General features: G+C 53.0%; 1 protein-coding gene across 8 annotated transcripts in view; it reads right to left on the reverse strand.

Moving 5' to 3' along the window:
* Positions 1-17,739, reverse strand: part of PRKAG2 (protein kinase AMP-activated non-catalytic subunit gamma 2) — a 254,783-nt gene that overhangs the window by 201,453 nt on the left and 35,591 nt on the right. Inside the window, exon 1 of one of the 8 annotated variants that reach the window (XR_003516499.1) lies at positions 5,803-6,043. The exons of 2 other annotated variants lie outside the window; for them this stretch is intronic. Coding sequence is in view for 4 of the 6 variants with exons in the window: in XM_027574188.1 (XP_027429989.1) it covers positions 5,803-5,979 (177 nt within the window). In the remaining 2 variants the exon portion in view is untranslated. Of the gene's footprint in view, positions 1-5,802; positions 6,045-17,739 lie in introns of those variants that run through there. 5 more of the 8 variants (XM_027574188.1, XM_027574187.1, XM_027574192.1 and 2 more) reach the window with 5 other exon arrangements.

Genomic DNA, 17,739 nt, shown 5'->3' on the forward strand with positions numbered 1-17,739 from the left:
AGAGCCCCTGGCCCCACCACAGGCCAGATGGAGCACGTCCCTCCCCTCATCCCCAAGACCCATCCTTCTTTCCAAGAGTCCCCCTGGAGTTTGTGTTGGAAGACCAACTGGTAAACGCATCTCTAGGCTCTGTGATCTGAGCAGACAAGTGTGGGATGACTCAGAGCGAGTGGGTGGTGACAGATGCCTGCAGCGGGTTCTGAGCCAGGCCTGGCTGGTTCTGGGTAAGCGCCGGGCTTGGGTCTTGGCCTAACATGAAGGGCGAATCGCACCAGGGGATAGAGGGCTCTGGGATTCTGAGCAGAAAATCTGTTCACATGGACGAATCCCTGGCCCAGTCCAGCCCCCTCCCACCCAGCCCCAACTCGGCACAGCACCAGCAGCAGGGTCATCGAGAAACCCTCGGCGCTTGCATCAGAAGTCAGACCCATGTGGTCGAGGGGTCCGTGCAGGTGCAGTGCCAGGCCGTCCTCCCCCAGCATCTGGGCGCTGGAAGTTTCCCTTTCATCTTTGTCTGCCAGGCCTTAAAAGCATAATATTCCTGCTCTCTACTAAAATGCAGATACCCCTCCAAGGACACATCCAGATTCCCTGTTGGCTCAGTCTTGACTCTGAAATAGGAAAGCTCATCTGTCTTCAGAGCCTGGCAGAGACTCCTTATTGTGAGGAGGTCTCGTGATCCAGAAAGCTCACCTTTGCAGAATTACCTGCTCCCTGTCACAGCTGTGTAGGGCAGGAGTAGGTGCTAGTGATGGTGCTTGAAGGATCATAGTTATAGTTAACTTGACTTTTTGGATAAGCAGAAATCACCCTTCTGATCCTTTTTTTTTCTTTAAGATTTTTTTAAATTAATTAATTAATTTATTTATTAATTTATTTTGAGGGAGCGAGTGCAAGCCAGGGGAGGGGCAGAGAGAGAGAGAGAGAATCTCAAGCAGGTTCTGAGCCCAGTGCACAGTCTAACACGGGGCTCGATCCCATGACCCTGAGATCATGACCTGAGCTGAAATCAAAAGTTGGATGTTCAACCAACTGAGCCACCCAGGCACCCCCACCCTTCTGATCCTTACTGGTGAAAATATTTCTAAAAATGTCTTCACATATTTCAAAGGTCTGATAAGGAGCATGGGGTGGGGAGGATCTGACTGTCAGATGGCCATGGTTTGTGGGAAGTGCCAGGACCTCTACCTTCACCAGCCCCGGAGGGAGGGCAGGGGCAGAACGGTGGTGGCAAGGCCCAGGGCCAGACGCCCTCTCTCCAGGAAGGCGTCTTTTCGCACCTTGTGTTCTGCCGTCTTTTTTCCTTCTGGAGAGAGTCCCACGCCCGATATGGCTCACGGGAGATTCTGCCTATTGCTCCCGGTTAACGGGAGGATTCTGTGCTGTCCTGTCACTACGTGAAGGTAACACTCCACCTGTCTCCTCACGACCTTTTCCTGAACACAGTCCCTCCCAGCTCAGCCTTCCCCCCTGGAAGTCTCCAAAACCCCAAATGCCCACAAGTGTCAGCCCCAAGTTTACTTCCAGCCATGAAAATGTGAATGAATGTGACTCAGCCAATGGAGCTCACAAAGCAGGGAGAATGTCTGCATTTAAGGTCAAATACAGGAGCTGTTTGGGTTATGAGGAAAGAAAAAGCCCCGTAGAGTTTTCTGAGGCATGGTGTTCGTCTTGGTGCTCCTTAGCTCCTGTTTCTGTGTCTGGTTCTCTCTGCAAGCAGCAAAACCCTGCCCTCGGGGTCTCAAACCACAGCAGTCCTGAACCAAAAAGGAAAGGTAGACCAGCTTGGGAGAGAATGTGGAGCCCCAACTCCACAGCCTCCGTTCTAACCTCCTCGGGCCGCCTGGAATCCATCATGTTGTCAGCCCCCCATCATGGCAGTGGGGTAACTGCATGCTGGAGGGCTGGCTCTGCTCCGACTCGCCAAGTGTCTGTTCTCTTATTCACGGGAATCTGTACAGCACGTCTCTAACCCACGGGTGACTAACGAGATGAAGCCACTATTACCAGGCAGATGGCCGACAAGCAGACACGAAGAAATAAAATGCCACCACATACCTCACTCGCAAAGCAAAATCAAAACAAGAACCCCAGTCTGGCTTTGTTTTATTTTCCTTTCTCCCTACTTCCCCTTATTGCTCTATCTTAGAGTGAAAGATGCCAAAAGAAATCAAGAAAGCAATGTATGATTCGAGGAAGACAGTGCAAACATGCCCCTGTGACCTTCAGGACCCTGCAGTGGCAGGGGAACCACCCGGGGCCAGCAGACAGCTGTGTCCACATGCAGCAGGTGGGGCGGGAGGGGTGGAGCGGGCTTGACCAGCTCCAAGGACAGGTGGGCAGTTCACTAGCTTGCCTGCAGCAGCGACGAAACTATAGGAACCCAACAGAACCCACAGTCTTCCGGCCTTGATTTCCTGGTGAGTAATCAAAGTGGTAAGACCCGGAGGACTCTATCAGAAAACCAGATCACATTTCAAGGCCCTGCTTTGGGAGGAATTCCGCTGGGCTCAGCAAGGGCACATCACAACTGACCACTCACCGAGAGGAAGAGGCCGGCCACTGATTGTGCATCTGTTACAGGTGGGGAACTAGCCCTTGTCCATGGGTCTTCCCCCTAATCCTGTGAGGTCTTATGGTCATCTCCAGTTTCAGAAGAAAAATTGGGCTCAGAAAGGTGAAATAATTGGCCCACGGTCCCCAGCTGGTGAAGAGCAGGACACAGGCTCGAGGTCAAGGCCAACTCCCAAGTCCAGTGCCGAGGAGTTCTGGGTCTGAGGAGGCAACTTCGCCGGGTTCTCGTGCATCAGGTGAGTTCTGGGTCCGAGGAGGCAACTTCGCCGGGTTCTCGTGCATCAGGTGCTTATGATTACACCCTTCTCAAAACCCCCAATTTCAGTCACGGAGATCAGAGCTCTGTACTCTGTCATTAACCTCTTTTAGGGCTCTACAGCCTTAAGTCACGCTCGTGGAAGAGAAGTTTGTCCAGGCAGAGGAAAGGTTTACCAGAGACACAGAAAATCCATGGATTCACGCTGTCTATCCCTGGTGGTAGAATGGCAAGGCCTCAGAGCCTCAGCGCTGGGGAAGTGTAGGGTCTTGGAGATCCTGCTTGGTCGCCATGGCATGTATGATGGCGGCTAAGACACACATTTCACTGTTGGAAGTTTGCCATGTGCTTAAACAGTGTAGTGCGGGGGGCAGGGGAGGAGACAGGGAGTGGGGGCAGCAACTTCGGAGTCAGAGGACCAGAATCTGAACCCTAGTGTGTCATATACTGGCTATGTAATCTCTGCAATAGTTCAAGTTCACAGAGCCTCAATTTCCTTCTGTGTAAAATGAGGCAAACCTCCCAGGGTCATCATGAGAACTAAGATAATAATTAACATCCATGAAAATGCCATTTGTGGCACCTGGTGCCTAATACAAAGTCAATAAATATTTACCAAGCATAAAGGGCAAACAGCAGGTGATATGGAGACAAATCCCTTTAAGAAATGAAAACCCTAACTGACCATAGGGAATTACCCATTGAATGAATGCACCTACAAGAACTAACTGAACACAATACAAAATAATGCACAGAACAGAAAGTATAAACATGAACCCATCTTAGTCCACAGGCTGCGTATGAGGGAATACTAAGGGGGTTTGCTAGAAGGTACGGGTCAAGACCCTTCAGTGTGGGCATCCTGTGGGAGGACAGACTGCAACACTTTTTTTAAAGGAAGAAAAAACTATATGGTTTGAAAAAGAACAGTGAAGAGGCTGGAAAAATCCAAGAAGGATTCTATTAGTTAACAGCTGAGCTGAAATCAGTATGCAAAATTAGAACGTCCATTTTCCGGGATCCCCGGCTGTCCAGTACTATTGACGGATGAGGTCAAGACCAAGCATCATGTTCATCTTGGATGGCCACTGCCTGACACATAGCACTCAAGAGTCTGTCTCAGTAAAGGATTGACCTTAAAACTGGCCTGGGAACGAGAGCTCAGGAGAAGTCCATGATGAGGGGGGACATCCACCCAGCCATTCTCAATCTATCCGCCTTCCTCCTCCCCATTACTGCCTCATCAGCGAAGTCCAGACTGGGCCTTGGGGCACCCAGTTTCTCTTCCCAGTTCAATGCTGTGACTGTAGGTGAGGCAAGAAGCCTAGATTTTTCAATGACCCCTGCTGAATGAATGTTACATTCAGTGTCCTCTTGCATAAAAAGGAGTCAATGCCTGTCTTCTAGGCCTCACTTTGGGCTAAAACAATCAACCAAAAACAAACAAAAAAACCCCACCTAAGATTCTTCCAGCCCTCGGAAGTTCCTGTGCAAACTACAGAAGTGGAGGAGAGGCGAGGGGCGGCACTACTCTCCGCTCGGGTCAGGAAGTGAGCTGGGCTGTTCTCAGAGTTAGCAGTCAACGGGGCCGAGAGGCGGACGGGCGCGCAGGCACTGGTCCAGTCTCGCCGCAGGCTGTTCATCACTTCCCTAGGAAGCTTCCTGGGCTGGCCACTCGCGTCCCTCCCATCTGCCCCGACACTTCTCTCACCTAGCCACACCTGGCAGCACCTGCAAGGCCCTCCACTTATGTTTTGGGGTCTCCCTGCACTCAGACATAAGCCCGCATCCCACTGTCCCCAGGCCCTCCGTGCTGCCCCCTCCCAGCTGCCCCCAGACCACCAGCCCCCGTGCCTTCAGCACTTGGTGTTTGCCACCATCCCGTGCTTGATTCTCTACTGTTCCCCAAGTCTTGATCCGTCTAATATTCTGTTCTCTCCCCCCGAGACTGTTAAGTCCAGAAGCACAGAACCAAGCCTCATTCTTCTATTTTCCTGCCCCCGCCCCCGCTGAGTCCCCCCCAGTCAGCAGGACTCAAGTATCAGTCATAAACTCTGAGCTGAATTTCGGTCACACACGACTGATGCTGCCCCTGGCTTAGGGAGGGGGCGTGGGGGGAAACAAAAAAACTCAGCAGCTTGCTCAGAGCAGCCTGCCTCCGTGTCAGCGGAGGCGGAGGCGAGAGCACCTACGGCCTCCAATTCCAGCCCTTTCCAGTGGCAAAGCTACTCGCTGCCCTGGAGACTCCGGTTCTCAGCCTCCACCCGTCTCCTCCCATCCAGAGGACAGGCAAGCCTTGGCTCAGTCCTGGGTGAGCACCTCTCCCGTCTTCCCCTTTTCCCTTCCTGCCCACTCCCTCCCAGTTTCTGTTTCTTCAGTGTATTCTCCGTTAAGTTAAAAAGCAACAAGTATGCCTCCTAAAGCTTACCCTCATTGGGCAGGAGACCAGTCGACTATGTGGTCATGAGCCTTCCGAGGGACAACACGGATGGTGTCCACAGGCTCCCACATCATCCCTGATCTTTTCTGCTCCGGACAAATTTAATAAGTGATGACTCAGAAAGTGGGAGAAGAAAAGCAGAGGATGTCAGCTCTCCTAAGATGTCAGCGGGGAACTTTAAGCCAAGGTGGGAAGGTGGGGTGGAGAGCCGCACGCGGGAGCGGGCAGCTCCAGCTCCCTGGCAGCCAGCCGGGCGAGGGACAGAAGACAGAGAGGGAACAGTGAAAAACACGCCCCCGCACACATACCACCTTCACTACTATCCTCTTTAAATCCCGAGGAAAAGTTACGTAAGGAGAAAAAATATAGCTCCAAGGTAGGGTAAGAACACCAAGTTCCACCTGGGGGTGTTTAATTTAATAAGAGCCCCCGCAGAACAAAGCGACAATGTAGCATCAGTCTGGCAAAGAGAGGAGACAAAAGCATCCTAAGGGGAAAGCCGCACACACGGAAAAGCACTGTCACCACGCACTCGGGAATCCGGCTCCGGGGGGGTCAGCTTACTCAGCCCCAAGTGGTCCAGGAGGTCTCCTCCCGCGGCTGCGGACGGCAGGTGCCCGGCTGCAGGACGCTGGCCCACAGGATGCTGGTGCTGCAGACACAGCGCTCCCAGCTTGGACAAATCCTGCTGCCTGCTCCGGAGGCCCATGAGAGAAGGGGTTTCCCAGCCCCCTCAGCACAGGCGAGTTCTAGGGTTCGGCCACTCCCCGAGCTGCTGCCGCCGCTGCGCGTCTGCAACAGATGGGGACCGGGGCTGGGCGGGTTCCCAGTCCCCCGAGTGGCGCAGCGAGCGGACGGCAGACAGCATGAGCTGGCCCGAGACAGCGCAGGCGACAGTCTTGTTGGCTAGAGCGGGTGTGCTGCTCAACACGCAGGCAGAGCGCGGGCAGATCCCTCCGTGACGGGCCTGCTGCCAACTGTCATTACCACCTGTGCCAGGGGCTGCTGGGGAGGCAACTCCGTACTACACAGGCAAGAGAGCAGGAGAGAGGGCTGAGCCAGGTCTCTTAAAAAGACAGGCAGCAGGACAAACGAAGGCAGGTGAGGCGGATGATGCAGCAGCCGGTGGACTCCGGGCCCGAGGTCCTGAGGCCAGCATAGGCCCTGCTCAGTCCCCATCGACACAGGCAAAGGCCTGTTAGTTTTAGAGGACACAGCGTGGTGGCGGCTGCAGCCACCCGGACTCCCCGGGAAGCCCTGCCCTTGCAATGCAGAGAACACAGTTTTCTCTCCGGAGAGAATCCTGGCGGAGGCCCTTCCCAAAGGCTCTGCTGGGGAACTTCCCATCGGAAACCCGGGCCCTCCACCCTGCGCATACAACCTGCAGCATCTGGAAGGCAACACGGGCCCTCCCTGGATTAACCACGTCTTCTGTAGTTCTGATGCTTTGACATCTGCGGCCTGGCTGACCCAGGCGGGACCTCCCGCCCCGGGGTTAGCCACTCCCTAGAGAGGGTGAATAGCTCACCTGGGAGCACGCCTTTCAGACGCAAAACAGCCCATCCAGAGCGCGCAGGCCATGACCTCCTCCCTCTGCGCTCATCCATCATCTCCCGGTGCCGCTGCTCCCAGCGCCCGCTGAAATGGTTCAAACCCGCCAATCCCAAACCCACTTGCCCTGCCTCACCTGTGCCTTCCAGCAGTAACCACAGTAAAGGCCCTTGCCTTACATCCTCCTCTCCCACCTTGTGCCTCCTGACCCAGCCCCGTGCTTTTCCGCCTGGTCCCGCCGGCGTGCTGAGCCCCCTGTTTCTAGGGATCTGTGAGTATGGTCAACTTCTTGCTTCACGACAGTCATTTTGGTCTCCGCGTGTCTTACCATACCTGATTAAAACGAATCCTGGGTAGCTTTTGATTTGGGAAACAAAGGCAGGAGGGAAATTATTAAATTTCCTTATAACCTACAGCCCACTGACAAGTCCTTGAAACAGGTGGAGCGACATTCCTCTAGGGACTCCACTGCCTCCATGTTAATACTTTGCTAAGGGCAAAAAGCAACCCAGGATCCTGTAAGTCTACTTTAACGTGTTAAGAATTCCTTTAAAAATTTCCTTTATCTCTAAACTCCCCAAGATATGTGTTGGCCATCATCCCCCAAGCATATGGCCCGCTGATATATATCTGAAGGATCTCCTGACAAAGGTTTTATTAGATGGTAATAAATGACCTTTTCCCAACAATAGCTAGCCCTCTCAAGGTCCTGGAAACCTTACTTTCAAATTCTTTAGAGACTTACACTACCCCTAACCCCTCCCAACTTGAAAGTATATAATGGGCCGCTCCTCACAACCTCAGGGCAGGTCTTTCTGCCCATGGGTCCGTCCCGTGCTTTAATAAAATCACCTTTCTGCACCAAAGACGTCTCAAGAATTCTTTCTTCGGCTTCAAACCCTAACGTCGTCCCTACATCACTGTCACACACTTCCCTGGGGAGTGTGCAAGCTGGCTGGGAAGAATTTGGATTAGGAGAAAATTGGGGGGGGGTGCTCCTGGCCAGCTCAATTGGAAGAGTGTGTGACCCTTGATCTCAGGGTTGTGAGTTCGAGCCCCACGTTGGGTGTGGAGATTACTTAAATATATATTTAAAAATCTTTAAAAAAAAAAAGGAGAAAATGAGGTTCCTCACTTCAGAACCCTGCAATGTTAACTATTAAACTTACTAATGACTTCAACCTCTCAGCAGTGGAGAAATTGCTTCGAAAGACAGTGAGCAACTCATGGTTGCCAGCAGAGGAGGAATCTTCCTCAAAGAATCTGTTCTTTAATCCTATGACAGGATTTAGCTGGCAGATTTGTGGTTCAAGAAAGGGTCACAGCTGTGGATGAGGTATGCAGGACGCTTCATGGGGAGAAAGGGACGCTGCATGGCTTCCAAGGCTTAAGAACCCAAAGGCAACTAAGAGTTTGGGACTTTGGGTAACTCCTAATAGGGCTAGAAGTCTGTGGCTTTCTTAAGGTTCCTTTCGGCGCAGAGGGTATGGGTTGGTCATTGTGACCCAATGGTCCATTCCGAGGTCCGAGGAGGGATCAGAGGCACTGGGCATGGGGCCAGGATCTCTCTGGGCACCAGGAATGTTGAGGCCTACATGAGAGAGTCGCCTAGAACAACACTTTTCTTGCCTGTAGAAGGAGCAGCGTGTTACCTAAAGGACCTCCAGGCCCTCTGGGACCTAAACACAGACCTTCTGTGACAACAGCTTGGATCCAAACCATTTCCCTGAATCTCAGGTCTTCCTCCAAGAAACTAATCTTAATGAAAACACTCACTCTGCACATCTCCCAGGCCTGCTGTTGGGATAAAGGACGAGCAAGCATTTGGACAAAAATAAGCAGCAACTTGGGATGTACAGGGTAATTCTGGAACCAGAGGGCCGTGCTAGTGTAAACTCATGGCTTAGCAAAAAGCTGGTGCCATTTCGTGATGAGTGGCGCGCCACCACCCTGCAGCAGGCCCCCTGGCTCTGGGACTAGTGGTCCACCAGAGACCCAGCCAATCACAATATTTTCTCCCGCTGGTTCTGGAACTGGGTTCGCTGGGTTTGCTGGGCTTGTTTTATTTTGTTCTTTATTCCAAAGTATACAAATAAGCCGGAGGAAAAAGCCTAATTAGTCTTGCTTGGAAAGGCTGGAGATGCCAGGGAAATGGGCTTCACCATCCCAAGTGCTCCAAGGCCGTCTGCGCTTGGAGACAAGTGCCTGCAGATGACTTATGGGGTGTGAGTGACCTTCTGCAGTTCTGACAGCCAGTGATCCCACATTTCGGGTACCTGGCATTATGCATCAGAGATCGAGGAGCATCGACAACCCCACTCCAGCCTGCAAGCTCCCAACCACAAATATGGTTATTGCTTTCACCTGCATCATTTCCACTCCCCAAATCTCCACTGCACCCTGCGTCCCTACTTCCTCCTCAGGCTTGGAGCTTTCCCACCTACTCCCTGGAGAGGAGAGGCCCTGTAGATCAAAGACATTTGTAACAGCCAAAGACCACTGTTGGCCCAATCTCTGGTCTTGGGAATATCCTGCCTGTGGGACATCCCCTATGACTCACCTCCCTCTCCCTAATTAATCTCCCTAAACACTGCTTTCTGAGCATTGCCCTTAGCACCCTCACCAGACCAAAAAAAGACAAAGCAAAAACAAAATAAAACAAAAAACCAGAACACTAGGTCCATGCTACCTGCAGAACAAAGCCACATTCTGCAGTAAAGGAAACCAGGCCCATGATGGGATTCCTGGGCCGGGGGCGGGGTGGGGGGGGCACCCTCTTCCTCCTCCTGTGTGACATGTGTTTCTAGCCTTCTGTGGCTCTTACACAGCTGAGGTAATGCAGGGAACAGTTTGGGGTTTTCCTGCCACATTTCCCATGTTAATTGCAGTCTTTGAAGTCACTGCTGTGATTTGCTGTGATGTCCTTACCTCTCGCAGTGGAGGTCAGGGCGTGTGTGCTCCGGACGGGCTGTTTTGCGTCCCTCTGAAAGGCAGGCTCCCAGGTGAGCTATTCACCCTCTCTAGGGAGTGGCTAACCCAGGGCGGGCGGTCCCGCCTGGGGCAGGGAGGACGCAGACGTCAAAGCACCACATCCACCCAACCTTCCAACCGCTCCAGCTTGCACGAAGCTATCACCCAGGGTCCTCACGGGCCCGTGAGCACCCCAGGCCTGCACATTACCGACTCTGCAGTTTTGCATCCCAGAGTCCTCATGGGGCCCCCCTACTCCCAACAGACTTTCCCGACATCTGTAGGTTAGTACCCGGCCTCTCTCCTGGAACTGATTTCTTGAGTATACTTTAGTGCTGGGTATTGACAAATACTATCTCAACTTGCACAACAGGTAAATGGGTAAAATAATATATATATTTTTTTAATCAACAAGGAAATGGTAGCTCAGAGAGGCTGAGTTGCCAAGGTTATGAACACAGCAGTGACAACGCCAGGATTCAATCACAGGTGCATCCCCTCCAGAGCCTGGCTCTGTTCCACACTGTTTTAATAGGTTCACAAACCCACCCCCTTTTATTTATTTATTTTTGCTTATTTGTATCTTCTGGTTTTTCTCTGTAGCACAGGCTTGTGTATTATGTAACTAAAAATAAGAGAATATACTCACTCCTGAAGTTGGAAAGTTCCCTTTTAGGGATCCGTCCCAAGGAAAATCTGAAATGCAAGTGGAGGTTCATGCACAGAGGTGGAGGCTCTGACGCCCCTCCACGTGCGAGCACGGATTTGTGTCAAGTGTGTTCTGATGGAGTCATGCACTGAGGGGTAAGGACATCACAGCAAATCACAGCAGTGACTTCAAAAGACTACAATTAACATGGGAAATGTGGCAGGAAAGTCCCAAACTGTTCCCTGCGTTACCTCAGCCGTGTAAGAGCCACAGAAGGCTAGAAACACACGTCACACAGGAGGAGGAGGGTGCCCCCTGCCCCGGTCATGGGTAACAGACCTGGGTTCGATTTCTGAGCATCCCAGGAATCCAGAACATACCCTTTGCCAAATCCCATGCCACCTTCAGCCGTGAGCCTAAACGCCAAGCGCTGCACGCCAACCTCGTCCCGTGATGAGGCGCCAAGTGCAGGAATGCGGCTACGGCCCTAACTACCCACAGCCCCACGTCCATACCGGCCACGGTGCCAAGCCCGTGTGCCACGCGACTCGCAGAAACCTGCAGACCAACAGCAGCTGCTCAGCAAAGCCTTATCTCCCTCCTTTTGTAGGTGGCCGGTGCTGGCCCTGCATTTCCGGCAGCGATCCTGAGGCTGCCGGATCTGTGCACGGGGAAGCCAGAGACACTGAACCCAGAGGGTTCCCTGGGCCCAGTGCCCAGCTCCTAGCTGCACTGGCTGCACGTGTATTTCAGTCGGGAGCTCGGCAGCCCGGAAGAGAGGGCATGGCTTGGTGTTAGCATGGTGTTGGCTTAGCCATCTGTCGGAAACAGCGTCTGAGACGTACTGGGTGAAGCAGGGATGCTGATGGCTGCGGCACTTCACTTTGGGATTCCACTCCTACAGCCTGAGGCCAGCCTTCCTGCATCTATTCGCACTCTGCAATATGTTAGGGGCAGTTTGGTAGCTTCTAGAATATTCCAATTAAGAATCAAGATGACAAAGAGGACGATTCAGCACATCCACCATCCTTACTAAAATCTATACCAGAAGACTTGTGAATCAGCTCAAGAAAGGTCAGAGCTCTTTTCTCTCAGTGGAGTGAGTGGTGTTCGAGGTAGGTGCGTGCTAGGTCAGGCTGGCTCAGTAAGGACGGCACGGGGCGCCAGCACCTCTGGATAAATCAGCTAGTGAATCTGCCCACGGCAGCCGCAAGACTTCCTCTGAGCTACAGGAATAGGTTGTACTCGTCTAAAATCGTCTGTGGGATCAGAGAGAGGGACAAACTGTAAGAGACTCTTAATCACTGGGAACCAATGGAGGGGAGTGGGGTAGGGGGGTGGGGTAACCGGGGGGGGGCATTAAGGAGGGCATGTGATGTAATTAATGAGCACTGGGTATTATATAAGACTGATGAATCACTGACCTCTACCTCTGAAACCAACAATACATTATATGTGAATTGAATTTACATAAAAATAAATAAATCTTAAAATAAATAAACAAATAGATGAAATAAAATTGTCTGTGGGGGTTTGGCAAACTCCGGTCTGAGATTTCCTTTCATTGTAATATACCACCTGGTACCAAGGCTGTCGGGGTGTGGGGTGGAGGGGGGACACGCGGCCGTACTCACCTCCAGTCCTGGAGGCCATCACGACGTACCAAAGCACCCGGATGTTTGCCGGCTCGGGCTTGTGTGCGCAGCAGCCCCTCACGGGACCCCGCCGGCCGAGCAGAACTAGCAGCTCGGCAACTCCTGGACCATAAGCTCACGTGCAGCCCTTGAGCTCTCATGCCCTGGTTTCCATGGAGAGGAACCAGAACCAAACCCAATCCCTCAAACAGTAACCATCTCTCCATCTTTCACAACCAAGTTCTGGACTCTCAAAGGTCTTCCAGAGACTTAAGACAACTTCGTGGAGCTGCTCGTGTGGAGATGGCTCTCAGTCTCCCCCCAGGCTGACTGCGGAGCAGGTCCTGAGCCCCCCGCTCCCCGCCTCCAGAAGCGCTCTGTGTGCAGACCGGGGGAGCATGAGTTGGAGCCCACCACCTCCCCCGTTGTGGAGTTGCAGCTCTCAGCTAAGCCAGTGAGTATAGAAGCCCTAAATCCCAGGCGACCAACTGGGAAGTGACCTGCCCCCCAGGCCATGCAGCTGGGTGCTGAGGGGGCCAGGATCTTGGCCCCAGAACTGACAAGGAAGGGCTTGGCTCTGCCTGCCAGAAAGCTCACCAGGCTTGTTCCCGTGGCCCTGTGCTGACCTCTCCAGACTGAGTCTGAACAAGTCCCAGGTGTGGAAGGTACAGAGAACAGATGGTAGAAGGGGAAGGATTTGCCATCTGTGCCGGCAGCCAAAATGGTGATGCACACTGAGGGTGTACTGGCGGATCGAGGGTAAATAAGACACATGTGTGCACACTCACACGCACGCACACACGCATGCTTAGCGGTTTGCCTGCCAAAGCACACATGGACCTCTCCTCCTCTCAGGTTCTTCTCTGAGCCCACCCCCAGCCCCACAAAGACTCTCTCATGCCCCCTGCCCCGGTTCCTCCGGCGTCCATCGTGTCAGCTTCTAGGGCCCACCCATGGCTCTGGGGGGAGTACACACTGTTTTGAACACTGCACAGTCTCCGTCTTATCCAGGACCACCAGCCAGCCAAGGAGAACGCTCCTCAGACCCAAGAGGTGGGAGCCCACCATCTGGGATGCAGTGTCCACACCTTCAACAGAAACCCCTTGGCACTTGGGAAGCCTCCATTTTCCTCTCTCGTTTTGTCGTTAAGAACAGGATGGGCCTCTCCCTTAACACCATGTTCCCTTGGTCTGCACCCACGGTCCCTCACGGTTCTTGCTCCACACCTCTTGGGGGGTCCCTCTCCTACCGAGAAACACTCACGGAGCCCCCAACCACAGGACACAGGAGAAGCTGAAGACAGAGACCCTCGACCTCGGGGAATTGAGTCCTGGCTGGGGGGAAAGTCACGGAGACAAGGAACAAGCAAGCTGAAGGTTGATGCGGTTCAGACAGCAGCCTCCCTAGAAGTTTCCATCAGTGGCTACTTTGGAAGAAAGTCGTAAAAAAGAGCTTCCTGAAAAGAGTAAGGTTGAGGCTGAGGGTTTGAGTGGTAAGTAGGAGCAGGTTAAGAAAAAGAGGTGTGGGACAGTCCTTGAATTTGTAAGGCTCCCCAGTACATGCTCGCTCTCCTGCCCCCGGACACTCTGCCAAAGGAAGGCTCACAGCCACCAGATCTTCTCTCTAAGCCCAAAGCCAGGCTCGGCACATCCACAGCTGAACGCTGAGGGGCCGAGCTTGGTCATGTCAGGCAGGTGCTCCAGTTCTGAACGTCTGTGACCTAAAACCACCGCAAAGGCACCGCTGAACAGAAGGCTCCGGGCTGCCCAGGTGGCAGAAGGCAGGCCTCTGCCTAACACGCACCAGTCTTCCCGATTTAATTGAAACCAACACAAATCACACTGGGGCATAAAACAATTTTTCCTCCAAATTGCCCTCTATCACCATGCCCCAAGGTATGTCCTCTCTCAGGCTGGATGCATCTTCCTGAGCAGACCGTGAAGGGTAAGAGTCTTCACGTGTCCTTTTAAATGGACGTTACTTTTCTGCGCATTCCAACTCCAGTTCTGCCATTTACTAGCACTGTGACCTTGGATAAGCACCGAACCTTTCCGTGCCTCAATTTCCTCTTCTGTAAAATGGGATTAACGATAACCATACCTACCCCACAGGGTTGCCGTATGTGATGTATATAGAGAGAGGCACACGTGTGCGCATACACATATCTGTATTCGAAATACAGACAGAGACACAGCCTGGCGCATATCATGGGCTGTGTGGGCGCTGGCTCTGAGTCTTAAGGGGGTGAACAGGGCCTGGGAGCTGATGGGAACCAACAGCCTGGGAGGCAGTATAGTCCATTTTAATGACATCTGACTCAGGTGTTAAAGGAGCCCTACTTGGCATCTCATGCTACAATAATTGCCATTGGAGACAGAGCCTCAGAGACTGAACCTTAGGGTAAAGTAGGAAGTGGCGAAAGGTAATCAACAGAGAGTTCTGGAAACACACGCCTGCAATCACCTCTGGGGCAGGTCTGGGGTAGGAGCAGAACTGGGGATGTCCAACAGAAGCCCCTAGCAACAGAAGGGGCAGCAGGGCCTGGAGAAGGGTTTGGATACCACCACCACCTCCTTGACCGGACCCACTGACCAGGGTTCGGGGAGCCTTCCCCTGCTGGAGCCACACAGGAACTGGACACAGGCTCTGCCCTAGAGAAGCTTTGGACTCCCACGGGGGGCGGGGGGGGGGGGGGGCGGAACAAGGCACGGAGCTGCAGAACATGCCCATATGATGAGCTTAACAGACAGGTGTCCAGTGTGCTCAGAGAGGACAGGTCCCTTTGGGCTGAAGGCTCTGAGCTGGGGACCAGGGAGTGGGCCGGTACGATGCGACCAGCCACCCCAGTTGGTGCTGGGGGGGGGGGGGGTGAGCCACACCACGCGGTCAGGCTTCCTTCTTTCTCACAAATAAATGGCTCTTGGGGACTGGGAGAACAATGAGTCCACAACAGAAAAATGTCAGCCCTGATTTAAAAAAAACAACCCTCCCGCATGCATCAGCCTTGGGGGAGTGGAGCCTCTGCCAAGCATGGGGCATCACTGTGGACATCTAAGTGTCCCCAGGACACCTCAGAGAAACCTGGTTTTCCACTCCCATCATCCCCTTCCCCTCCCACGCCCACAGCAGGAGGAATGCACCTCAGCTGCTGAGCCTGCTCCCTGACCTCGCGCCGCCTCGGGCAGGAGCTCAAGGCCTGAGCCGGTTCCCCGGGCAGGGGTGCAGTCAGGCCTCCCACGCAGCCAGGCGTGGTCCCGGTACAGCGCCTGCCTGCAGACATCCCCCCAAAGATGGAAGAACAGGAAGGTTCACGTCTCCGGGTTTGTTGAATTCCATCTCCATGAACTTTTCTGAAAATTGAATGAACACTAAAACTTCAACTAAAACTTTTTAAACATTTTAACAGTTTTAAAAGGAGAATGCACTGTACCCTTCCTTGCTGTCGTGGGTCAACTTGTGCCCTAACCCTAGTGCCCCAATACCTCTGAATGTGACCTTGTTTGCCAAGAGGGTCTTTACAGAGGTGATCTTACAGTGAGGGCACTAGGGTGGCCCTGGTCCAATATGACTGGTGCCCTTATAAAAAGCGGAAATTTGGACCCAGACATAGACACACAGAGAGGGAAGAGCCACAGGGAAGACAGCCGCCTAGGAACCGAAGAGAGAGGCCTGGAACAGATCCCCCAAGGGCCATCAGGGAGCACAGCCCTGCCCACACCTGCATTTCAGACGCGTGACCCCAGAGCTGTGACGTGATCCATTTCTGTAGCTCCAAGCCCCCCGGTGTGTGAGGCTCTGTTACAACTACCCCTGGAAACTGACACACGTGCTTTTTTTTCCCCTTCAAGTTTCAACAACTTCATTAAGACAGAATTCACAACTTAGTCACCATGAGTTCACCCATTTAAAGTCCATGATTACTTTTTAGTATATTCACAGGGCTACGCAGCCATCGCTACAACGAATTTTAGGACATTTTCATCAGCCCAGAAAGGAACCCCATGCCCGTTAGCCATCACTTCCATTCCCCTGGGAGCTCCCCAGCCCCCCTGCAACCACTGAGCTGCTTTCTGTGTCTGCAGACTTGCCTGATTTGGACATTTCCTATAAATGGAATAATTCACCATGTGGTCTTTTGTGAGTGGGTTCTTACTTTCTTAACTGGAATAAGCCTGGGTATGTAAACATGAGTCAGTACCTTACAGGGGAAACCCGCTGGCTTGAGGATCAGAGTCTGAATCGCTCTGTGCCCTTAAGTGTGTTTCTTCGCCTGTCTGACCCAGAGTCCCCCCCGGTCTGCGGGGGGCTGTAGCTTCGCGGGGCCTGGGGATGTGGGCCTGCCAACACTGGTTCTGTTCACTGTTAATCCCCTTCTCATGCCTTGAAGACTCGTTGCCACTTTATTAAAGTTGCCATTTACTGCAGAGATGGCACTGGGGTACTGGGCAGGTAGGGCCTCATGGGCCCTTCCACGGAATTCCCCAAATTGCTGAGCTTTCCTAGTACTCGATGAAAAAGAGTTTTATGTCAGGTGGCCCAATGCTGGGTTCTGCACACAAATCATTACTGTTTTGATTCAATTCTTCTGGCCCCTTCCTCACTATCAGCTTCTAAATATATTCTCAGGTTTTTTTGATTTTTGTTTTAGATTTTATTTATTTATTTGAGAGAAAGAGAGCACAAGCAGGGGGAGCAGCAGCGGGGGAGGGAGAAGCAGGCTCCCCCAGAGCAGAGAGCCCGATGTGGGGCACGATCCCAGGACCCCGGGACCATGACCTGAGCTGAAGGCAGACGCTTAACCACCGGAGCCACCCAGGGGCCCCTAAAGACATTCTCGTTTCCAGAGACGTCTCATCTGCTGCCCTGTCTCAGAAGGAACCTGACCACCATCCATACGTCTGTGACCAGCTCATCACCCACTTGCTAGGGAGCATGTGTGTGTCGGGGGGGCGGGGCTAAGCACAAGCTCTGTGATGGGGACCTCTTCGCTGTCTCCCCACAGTGATCTGTGAGCACTCACCATGTACCAGGCACGGTGGCAGTGAGCACAGGGCCCTCTGCCGTGAACCGGAGGAGATGGAGTCTGGGACCATCAGACTAGCAGTTGCCTCACCTGCCCCAGAAGCTTCACAACTCAGCCACGTCAGAGGCTGGGGAGGGAGGGGGCAATAAACGACACCCTCAGTCTGCTTCTCCAGCTTCCTCAGCCTAATCCTGGGGTCCTCCACCAGGGCTAGGCCCAGAGGCAGGCCCAAAGCCATTCTAGTGGGTGGGAGCTGGAAGGGAGGTCAAGTCAGCTCCTGGTGAAATCCTTCGTCTGATGCTCCAAACCTGGAGGGACCATCAGAAGCCCCGGGGGGCACTATTTCATCAAAACACTGATGCCCAGATCCGTCTGGAGAGCTACTCCCTCAGAATTTCCAGGGCTGAGAACAGGGGTTCAGGGGGCCTAAATGCACCCTAATTAAGAACCAGCACCACATGGTAAAGGCAGGGAAATAACACTGTGGTTCACGGCAACATCTGTCCTCAAAATCGGAGATGCTTTTGAGAAGGGTGATATGAAGTCAGGAATTGGAGCTTTCCCTTTACGAAGGCATCGGGTTTTGAATCAAAGCAAACTAAAAAGCAATCGAGTGGCCTTCGGATGCTCACGGGCAGTGC

Source organism: Zalophus californianus, chromosome 12 (genome assembly GCF_009762305.2).
Source record: "Zalophus californianus isolate mZalCal1 chromosome 12, mZalCal1.pri.v2, whole genome shotgun sequence".
In the NCBI taxonomy this organism is placed as follows: Eukaryota; Metazoa; Chordata; class Mammalia; order Carnivora; family Otariidae; genus Zalophus; species Zalophus californianus.